This window comes from Plectrocnemia conspersa, unplaced genomic scaffold (assembly GCF_051122295.1).
Source record: "Plectrocnemia conspersa isolate PC_06_02 unplaced genomic scaffold, ASM5112229v1 ptg000009l, whole genome shotgun sequence".
Lineage (NCBI taxonomy): Eukaryota > Metazoa > Arthropoda > Insecta > Trichoptera > Polycentropodidae > Plectrocnemia > Plectrocnemia conspersa.
This window is the reverse complement of record NW_028277173.1, coordinates 6298077-6311029: the sequence shown is the minus strand read 5'-3', so window position 1 is coordinate 6311029 and position 12953 is coordinate 6298077. Positions and strand designations below refer to the sequence as shown.

Here is a 12953-nt window from a genome sequence, read left to right as displayed (position 1 = left end):
GTAGTGCTATTTTTCAAGCAAATTTTTATTAATTTTCTCAATGTGGGAATTCAAGTGCACATCGTATCTATATACTAATTTTGAGTAGCCCTTCGCAAGGTTTGTCATGAATTTTTATTAAAAAATTGTTGGACCTCGGTTACTTGGATGATTTAACTCGGTTATTCTTGAGTAATTTGAGAGATCGTAGACAGTTTGTAATGATTATCGAAAAAATATTTCACCCCTTCAGTGGTTCTTCAAGGGTCCAACCTGGGTCCTCTGCTCATCATGTTGCTTATTTATGACATAAATACGGCAGTTACAATTCAAGTTTTCTTCTGTTTATAGATAATTTAAAATTATTTAAATGCTATTATATTTTATATTAACTATTAATTATTATATTTTTTGGTGTATTGTAATAATACTATATATTCTTTTTTGACAATAGTGACACATTGGAGTAGCCTGTTAGGTCACGATGGTCTTAATTTAATTTAAATAAATAAATACTTATTTGAACAATTATGAAAACTTACTGAAGTGGCACAGCAATAAATAAAATTAATATTTATAATCGAGAATTAGCTTATCTTCGTAATGGAGAAGAAAGGTCTACTTGCGAACAATTTTTCAAAGACTTTAGATAACATTGATAGGAAACAAATAGATTTCTTGGTATTTATAAATTCTTTATGAAAAAATATATTTATTTGAGTTTATTCTTAGTTAACTCTCAAAGCTAGAATATCTTTAGATTTGCATTTAAACTGCAGCAACTAATATTATTTAACAGGTTATATTAAAGCAATAAATATGGAATATTTTTTTAAATAGACAATGCAGGTGTATAAAAAGTAAACTGTAATAACCTGCAAATTGCTATGCTAATTTAATTTGACATGCATAAATGTAAGTAAAATGATCTTGTTCCGATTATATTCCTAGTAATTATATATGCAACTGTCAATTCACTACACACTATTTGTTGCATATTTAATAAACGACAAGTATTCAATAATAGGATAGCTTGGCGGAATGAGAGTAAGAAATTATATTCTTGTGATAAGCAGAAGGAAAATTATTTTTTTATAGAGGCAATTGTTATTCATGTTTTAAAATGACTTATTATTACTCCAATAAATTTGATAAAAATAATTAGTGTTTGTTTCAACTTCCTTTAATTTATCATAGGTTTTTATAATTATTATTAAACACAAAGAAATTCTTGGAAGATCAAAAGAAAAACAAATAAAATATGAATTAAATAAAAAAGTATATTTAATAAAAAAAAAGATTAATAACAAAATAAGTTATTACATTAACGACTGATAAAATATATATTTATGTATGAATTTTAAGTAATCTATTATATTCATATATTCCAACATTTGTTCAACAATTATGTATAGAAAAAGTTCTGCCACAATCAAAAATCATATTTACTTCATAATAAATTTATAGTGTTATACATAATATCGACGACGATAAAAAACATTATTTTTATACATTAGACCGAACTAATTACAAAATAACCTTTTACGTTTAAATAATTTAAAATAATAAGCGCAAATTAAATAAAAATTAGACGCGTGTGTCAAAACGTAAAAGCAAAAGTCGAAAAATAACGTGATGTTTTTCATCGTCGAAAACTTGACATTAGCAAACCGAAGCGCAATAGAGGTACAGTGTGTGGTCTTAAAAGTACTACTGTCTTACATAGTTCAACTAATATTACAAAGATTTTTCTTTCCGAACGTTTTACTTTTCTTTATCAAGGCAACAATTTAAAACTAAGTAGAAATACAATAGAATATCAATAATATTTCAGAACCAGTATCACAGTAAAAATTTAAGCTAAATATAAATGGAATCTATGCGAAATATGAAATGTGAGTACTCTGAAAAATATCAACATCCATATTTCACACGGAGGAATAATATCTGCGTGAAAAATAAGTGTTGCGCATTTTCTTATACAAATTCATCAACTTCGATCACACACTCTATTATATGATTTAAATTTTTTCACAATAAAATTCACATATTTTATGAATAAAAATATAAACCTTAAGATCGATTTACAAAATAACTTCCGTTTCTTTTTAATTCAACAATTATTGACGTTCGTATAGCTATACGAACACATTAACATTACGCTCTATCTACTATTAATTATATAGTCAGGAGTTTTAGTAGATAACAATATATAATCAGCCTTTGAAATACCCATTTAGAACAAAAAAAATTAAATAAACACTATGCGTACTATTTGGATTTTTGTTTTCGTTTATCGGTTATAGAATAAATTCATATATATATATGTACATATATATATATATATATATATTAAAGTTAACAATAATTTATGTAAATGTATTTTTAACATTTACATTACACATTTCAAAGAAGTAAAATCTTATATGGTACATCATAATAAACTGTGCAAATTTTGAAGTTGAATCTAATGCGTGCAAACAAGAACGAGAGTATTCCAATATTTATTTATTCTTTTTACACACTTAAAAATTAAAACTAATAATGAAAATTACACATATATATTTGGGATGTACCATTTCATTTGTATACAAATGAGTATTGATAAGTGTCACACGTAAGCGTTATATGTAATACAAATATAAAATATTACACTCATCTATAACAATGTATATATTAATTAGATAATGTAAAATTTGGTCAAACAAACATGAACAATGTACTTTAGGAGGTAGTTGCAAATTTGATATTTTCTCGTTACGTTTGTACTCATTTTTCGATTAATATATAATTATTTGTTACCGTTGTAACATGTCTCCCGTCGAGACGACAGAAACAGTATCGTATTTATCGTTATACGGATATAAAAAAGGTATAAAAACATTAAACGTACATAATCAACAAATAACTTAAATAAAAAAATAATTAATCTCTCCTAACTAACTATAAAAATAAATATTTTATTTTAAATAATTAAATAATTCTTAATCACGAATGATCCATGGATACTTCTAAAAAGTCACTCGGGTTAATGTAACCGCCCTCGGGCGCTGCCGTCGCCGTATCGCCACTTTGTTCGTTCGCGGCTTTGCCTTCCGTATACTTCAAACCGTGCATGGTTTTTAACTTTTCGTAAACGTTCTCGTTGAACACCATCGTTTCAGACTTGGCCTCTTCTAGCTCGGAGTGCTGCCTCATGTGCTTCTCGAAGCTGGCCGGCTGCGCGTACTTCTTCCTGCATATTTTGCATTCGAGCGGCTTCTTTCCGTCGCCTTTCACGTGTCCGGAGTCGGCGTACGCCTCTTCGGCTTTCAGCTGAGGAAAATAATTTAATCGATACCCGTCTTGTTCTATTGCACTAATGTTATTTCCGGCCGCGCCGTCTAGCATATGTTTTCTCATATGCTTCTCGAAGCTGGCTTGTTGGATGTACACCTTGTCACACATGGTACACTGGTGCGGTTTCGTCTTGTCGTGTTCTTTCATGTGAATGGCGAGAACGGCTTTGCTGGACACCATCACTGGACATAGTGGGCAAGAAATGTTTTTACTTTCGTTTATAACACTAGGTTGCGTCGATTTGACGTTCAACATCTTTTTGACGTGTCGAAGGTCATGCGGCAGGTTTATCTGAAATGACATAACGATAGTTATCATAAATTATTTAAAGATTTTAATAAAAAAAATTTTGGCCACATTTTTTTACGATTAATAAAGCATAAAAAAAATGTTGGAAATATTTTACAATTTCTTTTTTCTTCTTAGTTATAAACATCTTTAGATGACTTCCCGTTTTATAGCATAGTAGATTATTTTCAGAACCTCAAGAAATGTTCTAGAATCTCTTGGTGAAATCTAAATCAATTCAAAACAACAATATTCAATGTAGGAATATTTCAAGTCGATCAACCAAAAATATAATTTGTTACGATAGTAACAATATTACAAATTTTACGAACATATTTTTTCACACTTATTTATGATTCAAAATTGGTAATTTGTTTGAACTATTTTTAAAATCTTGTCAAAAAAATTTTTTTGCATTGCTGTATCAAAGAGAAACTTGAAAAAAATGCATCAAAATACTAGATTTGGTTACTGAGTTCATAATATGTGGCAATTAATTAACCTCTTGATAAATGGATAATAATAGTATGAGAACAGCCCAAAAATGATGAGTAACAGTGTTTCATAAAGATAAATGATAATTCAAAAAAAACAATTACATAACTATTTGTATGCATTGGGCACCTAAAGGTGACGTGAACAGTTCAGCTTTGTAAAATGGTTATTTTATATAATTTAAGGCTGAAAATCACTTTAATTTATTGAACTATAATATTTAAAGAATTTATGGCATAAATAGGTGCCCACTACATATTAGCAAAGCGCGAAAAAATACCGGCTGTGGTCGTAGGGTTAACTGCTTTCTAACTGTGGATGTTTTAAAATGTAAATGCATCAATTTCCCCACAAACGTATATATCCGCGCACTATGGTCTCGCGTTTGAAAAGGCATTGTAAAAAAAGGCAAATACATTGGCCTCCTGTAAGATTTTTTATTTGACCTCTAATAACCATACTTTTTTATTGACTTTTAACCCTCTATAGAAGACATATGACACTAGATATTATTACAATTCATATGCAATAAAATTAGACATGATGCCAACCAACAACAGTCTTAGTAAGATTTAGTCACAATTGCAGATATTGATATAAACAGTAAATTTAATCACCTGTAATGATTTTGACTCGCCGTAATCATCTCTCCCAACACCGCGGTTCTTTGGCTCTTGTACGTAGACTCCTTCGAATTTGGTAGAATTAACGGGTGCATACATTTTCATATCGTTTTCACTCTCACTAGAATACTCCCCATAGCTCATGTCGTTCGAATCACTCTCGTAGTCAATCTTCACAACCTTCTTTGGCTGACTTTGTTTCCGTTTATTCGGAGTGGTGACGGGCACTACGTGTTTTATGATCATGTTCTTCTGTATTTGAATCGAGTTCTGTGATTCCTTCTTAGGCGGCAGATCCTCGAACCTTATGTGGGGATGTATCCTCGTCAGATGCAATTCTAAAAAGTACTTTAACTTAAACGATTTTTCGCAGGCGGGACACTCGAACGGCCGCTCGTTGTTGTGGCTCTTGACGTGCATGATGAGATTTCTTTTCATGTTGAACTCCCGGCCGCATATGTCGCATCTGAATGGACTCCCACTCGAGATGTGGGTGAGCAGATGAGAGGCAAGGTTGTTTCTCGTGGGGAAGGTCCGCTGACACGTGTCACACTCATAGTGCGCCTCGCCGCTGTGCTTCTTCATATGGTTGGTTTTGTTTCTTTCGTATGTGAATTTCTTGTCGCAGAAATCGCAACCGATCAACTTCTCCCGCTGCCCCTAAAAAAATTTTTTTAATATTAGTCGCTCCTTTTATTTAGCGATTATAACCGCAAATTAAAAACACTCACTGTCATGGCTGCTATGTCCGACTCTGTAATAATCGGATCTATTCTAATCTCCGGATTATTGACGAGCCTATCGGCCACCGCCAGTCTGTCCCTCATTTGTGAAAATATACTTAATACTGATTTATCGGTAGTCGGCTGCATATCTGTATTATTTTGATATTCAACCTTTTTCTTTGGAATATGAATACGGAGCATGTGTCCCTGAAAATACAATTAAAAATAAATATTTTTATTATATTATAAATATATATATCAAACTCTGACTATTCACATGTTAAACGACACAAAAGTGACACACGTAACAAAGTTCTTAAGAGTCTTATCTCATTGAATAGTCGATAATAAAGTCGATAGTGACTAATAAACACACTTTTGCATATTTATTTATATATACTTATGCTATATAAAATAATTTTTACCTGCAAATGAGCTTTTTGCGTGAAGGTTCGTTCGCAGAATTCGCAAGGAAAAGGCCTTTCACCCGTATGCATGCGCAGATGCACAATTAGGGCCTTTTTCTGGGGGAACCCTTTTAAGCAGTAACGGCACTCGAAGGGTTTGTCAGAGGTGTGCACGCTCGAATGTTCCGCCAATAGTCGCTCATCGGAAAAAGCCAAGAAGCACACTTCACACTCGAACGGCGTATCGGAAGTATGCAAACGAAGATGATGCACCAATTGAAATTTTCGATCGAAGGCTTTGTCGCACACTCCACATGGATATCGCTTCCTGACGTCGTGCAGTTTCATGTGTATCAGAAAACTATTTCTGGAGGTAAATCGGTGAGTGCACAGCTTGCAGCCATAAAAGAACACTTCGCCAGGATGTTTCGTCAGAAATTCTAAGTGATATTCCACCAACTGCAATACGAAAGAAAAACAAATAAATAAATATAAAACGTTTTTTAAAACATCTTAGCAAAATTTACAAATTAGTTTTAAGAACAGCTGTGTTTATTCGATTATCGATACAATTCGACTACTACGTCTAACTACTCACAATGCCCTATTATAACTGAAGCATATAAAATAAGATTATCTACCAAAACGTCGTGCGGGAGCAGAATCGCCGCCGATCATGGTTTCCCTGTTTAATCCATCCGGTGATCGGAAAAGAGCAGCATGTAAAAACACAAGACCGTAAATACACTTATAAGCAAAAAAATACGACACAACGATCCGAGTACACAGATTAAAATGACATTTAAAATATCAATTGTTTACGCAACAATTGTTAAATAAAATAGACCCACACTTATATATTCGCACGCACACTGCCACATTCAAACATACACACAAATGTATACGTACATATTTTTTATACTTATCATCGACAGCTTGGCGAATTTACAAACAAGATAATAACAACACATATATTTTTAATATATATGTATAAAAACACAGATTAAATTCAAATGCATAACTTTCTTAGAAGTATATAAAATTTAATCTACTATCTAAGTGCTTTATTTAACATTATATTACGATAGTGTTTTTATCAAACATTGACAAGTCTTAAGATTATATAAAATATGTATAATATCTTACTTTAAAAGGAATAAGAACAAAACATGACTTCGTAAATTATAAAACTCTGATAAGTCGGCGACATAAAATAGCAAAGTCTAACTAAGAACTGGTCGAGATTAATAAAATAGTATTGTTGCTCAACATCAAAAGTGCATTTAATTAATAATTATTTAATGATGAAATCGATCAAGCCTAATAATACATTTCTTCTTTATCGTGTATATTATTTTGTCCTTAAAATTTTAAAATTTATATCTATCGAGCAGTTATGATGTATGATACTATAATATATGCAATGTCACCTTCAGACTGCTACACAGTACATCTCTTGATAGGTCGCATATAATTCATTAAGCCTGATATTAGGTTGATGCGAAAGTTATTGTCGTTTTTATTGTAAATAAAATCTGTCTTGAAGCATATTTTTTATCATTATTTATCAAGGAACACTTTCGCTTTAATCAGTAAAAATGACAACGACAGAGAATAAAATGCATAATTGTCATTGAAAATTACGAATTGAAAAAGTAAGTAATGCAACCACCGAGACCAATATGTGTGAGGTGTATAATGAGGTAAAATTGCGAACTTGTCTAATATGAATTGCGAATTTATAGTTGAAATTTGTCTTGTTGAAGTTTATATTGGATATATTATAGAACCTCGGCTGATTTCTGAGGAAATTTCATAAAAGTTTAATATTGATCGATCAACTGATTTGTTATAAAAAACCTAATTAAAAAAATAATCTGATCAGTTTTTTCTAGTGAGAATCGCACCAGAAAATTATTATGTTGTGTGGTTGGATATTGAATGTGTAATATATTTATGATATAATAAATGCCATTGAGCATTTATACTACTACACAATTTTAATTTAAAAATTTTTTATGGGAAAAATATTTTTCACCACGATAATGCCAGGGCATGGTGGGACACAAAAACCGTCTATCTAAAATAATAAATTTACTTCGTGTCGGAAATCTGATTAATACTATTATTATATCCACATTTTATGGCGTCCTGGTGAGAATCCAAGAAACAGTATTGAAATTATTTCTAAGTTGCGACATTAATCCATTGCAATATGTAGTTGCATTTCTATCGAAATCTATCGAAAATGGCCGCATTCAAGGCATAAATATGCTTTTACGACTTTGCGTCAATTTATTGATTTTCGTCTACTCCAATTCCCTGCAAAACTACATTTGGGGTAAAAAAAATCATTTAGTGGAATAAGTCAAAATAACCCAAAGCAGAATATGTAATTTATAAATTAAAAAATGTTGTATCTATTAATATATTATATTTTGTATGTGTAATTGCTTGAATAAACATTTTTTATTGGCAAACGAATATAATAAACTTGAAGATTTCCTTTTAAAAAATCACAAAATACTTTATTTTACGCAAATTATGTTTAGGCATGCGATATCCATCATTTTTAGACGACGTGTGACATTAACTGTTTCACGACAATATTGCTCACTACATAAATAATTTAGATTTACTTTTTCTTCGAATATCATCAGACACCAACAATCAACAGCAAACCTAAATTTGCGGTCGATTTTTTTTATCAATTTAAGTTTAACGCAATTTCGGTAAACAATGATTACTATGTTTTTGAACCACTCGTGTATGGGATAATGATAAAAGCTTTAATTAGATTTTTATTAAACTTATCTGAAAAATTGATCATTTAAATATCTCGACTAAATTAATTCGATGGGCACCCTAATTCGCCAAAATGGCAGCTTTAAAAACAATTGTAGCTTATAAAAAAAGTATAAATTTAGTATCAACGATTAATTTAAATAATTGGCTGATAACGATTCTGATGTGCTTTATTAGCGAGATGATGGTTAGGAAAATGTAGGGGTTTACAACGAATTGGAACATTTCGTGGAAATAAAGGGAAAATATAATACTCAATCAAATAACGAAGAATGGATGATAGACTTTTCTTTTTTGGTTGCAATCGTTGCTCATCTGATTTTAATGCAAAAATACAATACAGTAGACCCCCCAATAACACGGTAGATCGGGGACGTGGTATTTGGATGCCCGTTACTTTATGTGGATATCTCACCACACGCACCTGATTCGTACGCACGTGTTGCAAAAAATTGTATTGAGTATTTTCTAGTCCCATAACTAAATGCACCCAAATAGCACTCCCCAATTTACCGTGTTATTGGGGGGTCTACTGTATATTGATTTCATTACCGATATTAATGAAGCGTTCAAGGTTACAACCAAGGCTGTAGAGGAGAATATACGCCGTATATCTCTAGTTAAATCAAGATATTCGACCATCAGACAAAAAATAAAATGTATTTCGATAAATAATATTATAAACAAATTTCAAACGTCTCTTTTGGCTTTGGGTGCAAATAGCCAACATTCAATAATATTAATTGTTATATGGTATTGAACCAAAAATGCGTGTAGAAATACCTTCCGCGAATTTTATGACTACGTCACTGGTAACAACATTATTTAATGAATATAACGCTTCTTATTTTTCCTAATTCTTCAATTTTAATAGTTGTAGCGAATTCGCACAAAATACACAAATGCTGTTTTTCAACTAAAAGGCGAATTCGTTGATAGATTTATTAAATTCTTAATGAAAGAAAAAACACTGAAGTTTGGAAATATTCTTTGTGAATTTAACAGGGAAGTTGTTAATTTTCAGACCAATTTTAAACAAACATTTCAAGAAAAAAAAACTGATTTTTACAAAATGTATTTAAGGGCGAAGAGTAGTTTGTAAAGCAATGGACTGATAATCCAAACAAAACATTGATTTTGATTTAAATCTTGTGTTTAACAACCACTTTCTTGCAGGTGTTGATTGTGTTTACCCTCGTTACAATGCTTTGGGCTAGCATCTGTCATGTTGCAACAGAAAATTTAAAATAAATAAATAAAGATTTATAAACTAGGTACGAAATTACGTATCAAAAATATTCTCCTCAGCATTATAAAAAGAATTACTTGAGTCTATTTATAGACACGTCTGCAATGTGTAAGGTTAGTGTTACGGCAAGCGAGGAAAATGTACATAGATTCACACATTAGTCGCATTAATTTTTATTTTAAATTATTTTTTACATAAATTACAAATAACTGTGTTCGGGCGCATAACGCGCCAAGCGTTAAATCGCATTGCTACTATGAGAGTGAACGCACTAGGCGCGGACTCGTATTAATGAAGCTTACTACACTACGAAATTCTTTAGCAGATCTTATTTTAAATTATTTGTGCGTTATATAGTAACTTATAATAATCCTTTAATTTAATATTTTATTGTTCTTTTAACTCCTTACCGCATACGATGCAATATATGGCCTCACAAATTAATTAAAAAAAAATTTTTTTTGATTATTTTTTGTATTGCTGCATACAGAAAAATATTTAGTAACATAATTGTGACCACTTTTTGTTAACAGTTGGTAGTCATTTGAAGTGCATCAATTGGTAATGTCATATCGCTAGGTGTTTGAACATACATTTTTCGTTAAATATGTATAAACACACGTTAAAAAATATACTTGTAAGAAAATTTGAGAATATACAGATTAATTTTACAATCGCTAACATATCATATATGAGTTTTTATAAGGCCAAATATGGCACTACATGCAGTAAAGGTTATGATGATATTGCCATTTGTAGCACTCCAGGCATTAAGTGCTATAAATTTGTATTGCACTACATGCAGTATTCTTTATTTTTAGGTAGAATGGATCCGAACATTTTTTATTGACACAAATATTTTTTTTAAATATCCAATACAAGCGTAGACGAGTATTTGTCAGATGATATTGAACTATAATATATTTGCGTTAACACGGTCAGTTCGATAGTTATTCATTTCACTATTATTCATAATTGAGAAAGAGATGGCAAGTTTGGGTTTACGCCCATACTATTAGCTTTAAAGCCCACGATACGGATAAATGTTCGATATACTTACCATTACTCCGATTGATTATTAAATATAAAAATTGTAATTTTTTTTAATTTGCTCAAAATATAAACAGTAGTAATGATAAGTATATCGAACGTATATCCGTATCGTGTGCTTTAAAACTAATAGTAAGGAGGGCGTAAACCCTCTCTATATAGTTAACTCTAGAACTGACTGATAGGCAGTTTTCGCAAAACAATAAAAAAACCTGTACCTCACATCATAATAAATGAAACATCGGAATCAGAATTAGAACAAGATCTACTAAAATTACAAGAAAACGCTATAAGTGAAAAATACAAAGGAAATAATTCAAATAAAGAAGAGAATAACATAAAATGGATAGCATTGTTGGTATCAGAAACACTGCCGACACAAATAACAAATCTTGAAAATCCATCTGATTTAAAAAATGTTTATTTACTACTGACGATGATTCAACATGTATAGAAAAAGAACCAATGGGTACTGCACAGATGTTTATCAGAAAATCCTTGTTTTTATGTTTTAATTATTAACATTTATTTTGTATTATTTTTCTTAGTGCATAGTGTCACATATGGCTTGATAAATATTATAGTTACAACTGCATGCAGTGCCATACATATATGGCATAATATACTTTTGAAAATATAATCTTAAATAATAGTAAAGTATTTTGTTTTATTATTTTTCCTCGATATTTCCTAACATGTTTTATAACCTTTATTTTTTGCAGCGAAAAATATCAATGCGGTAATGTAAAAAAATCGAATTAATTAGCTTGACCAAAATATTAGGACAAGCGAGTTTACCAAACACAAATATGCTTAGTCAATTTTCCGAGGAGGTGGGACAAGTCATATGGGATGATGCACGTCTCCTCTATACGTCCTGCGCATTTTTTTTATTTTCCTCAACCTTTGTAATAATAATAATAATAGTTGTGTGTATATGTATGTACATATATTAAAGTGATATTTTAAACCCGAATTCTAGACAGAGTGCCGTGTCGATGGGGGGGGGGGGGGAGAGTTTTATAAAACACGTTTAACTTGTGTGTAAAATGATAATTATATATTTATATACAAAATAATTCATAATTTCTATATAAATATCAATGCATTACAAAAAATATATAAAAAAAAACTCTGAAGCTAATAACCCACAGCTCGTTAAAAATGTATACGATTCCTTCTTTCATGATAACATTGGATCCGGCAGTTTTCGTAAAGTAGCAAAAGTCGATATATCGGACTTCAGCAACTGAAAGATTTTAATTTTAATTTTTAAAATTCTGTATAAAAAATCACACACTTGATCAGTGTTCATATATGAAGTTGCTACACCGAATTGGGACAAGACAAAGTGAGAAAATGAATGAAATGTTTGTAATATTTATGTATAAATAAAATAATTGAATAATAAAAACGTAGAAGGTTAAGCTCCCCTGGCCTAAATCCAATTAGAAATATTTCAGCTAATTTAGTTAGCCGGTGTAAATCTGTTGTTTACTCGCAAAACAGCAATTATGATGTACAAGGAATGGAAAAAAATTGTCTTCGATTTACATAGCAGAATATGTACATGGACAACATGAACATGAATCGAAAATGTGAAATTGGATCGAGCGGTCGCCGATTCCGAGACAAAATGACGAATAATCATGTTAATGGCCGTCAATGTAGGTCTTTCGAAATATACATTATCCTTTTGTTCGAAGCAGTCGCGTATATTTATCGAACAAACACACAAAGTAGTCTCGAAATCGTAATGCAGTGACGCAACCAATTAAACGGAATCCAGTTTGAAGATTGACGTCGGTCGGTTACACGTACACGTATGCTCTTTTACATAGATAATAATTAGAGACAGTTTCCACCGTCGGTTCGTGTAAGAGCACAATAAAGACGAGCCGCGCATACCCGTATATGCATTTATACAAATCATTAGAAACTTTCTCATTAACGTCGCTGCTGCTTTTTTCCGACGAAAAAACACTGTTATAAT

The 12953-nt window shown here is 31.1% G+C and overlaps 1 protein-coding gene across 6 annotated transcripts in view; it reads right to left on the bottom strand.

Annotated features, from left to right (window-relative positions):
- Positions 1-1239: 1239 nt before the first annotated feature.
- Positions 1240-12953, bottom strand: part of LOC148231724 (uncharacterized) — a 30884-nt gene continuing 19170 nt past the window's right edge. For 4 of the 6 annotated variants that reach the window (XM_088191508.1, XM_088191510.1, XM_088191514.1 and 1 more), the window contains exons 2-5: positions 5875-6315; positions 5456-5656; positions 4719-5384; positions 1240-3609 (exon numbers count right to left, since the gene is read on the bottom strand). In XM_088191508.1, coding sequence (XP_088047634.1) covers positions 2968-3609; positions 4719-5384; positions 5456-5656; positions 5875-6315 — 1950 coding nt within the window. In that variant the 3' untranslated portion in view covers positions 1240-2967. Of the gene's footprint in view, positions 3610-4718; positions 5385-5455; positions 5657-5874; positions 6316-6383; positions 6472-6497; positions 12912-12953 lie in introns of those variants that run through there. The other 2 variants (XM_088191511.1, XM_088191513.1) reach the window with 2 other exon arrangements.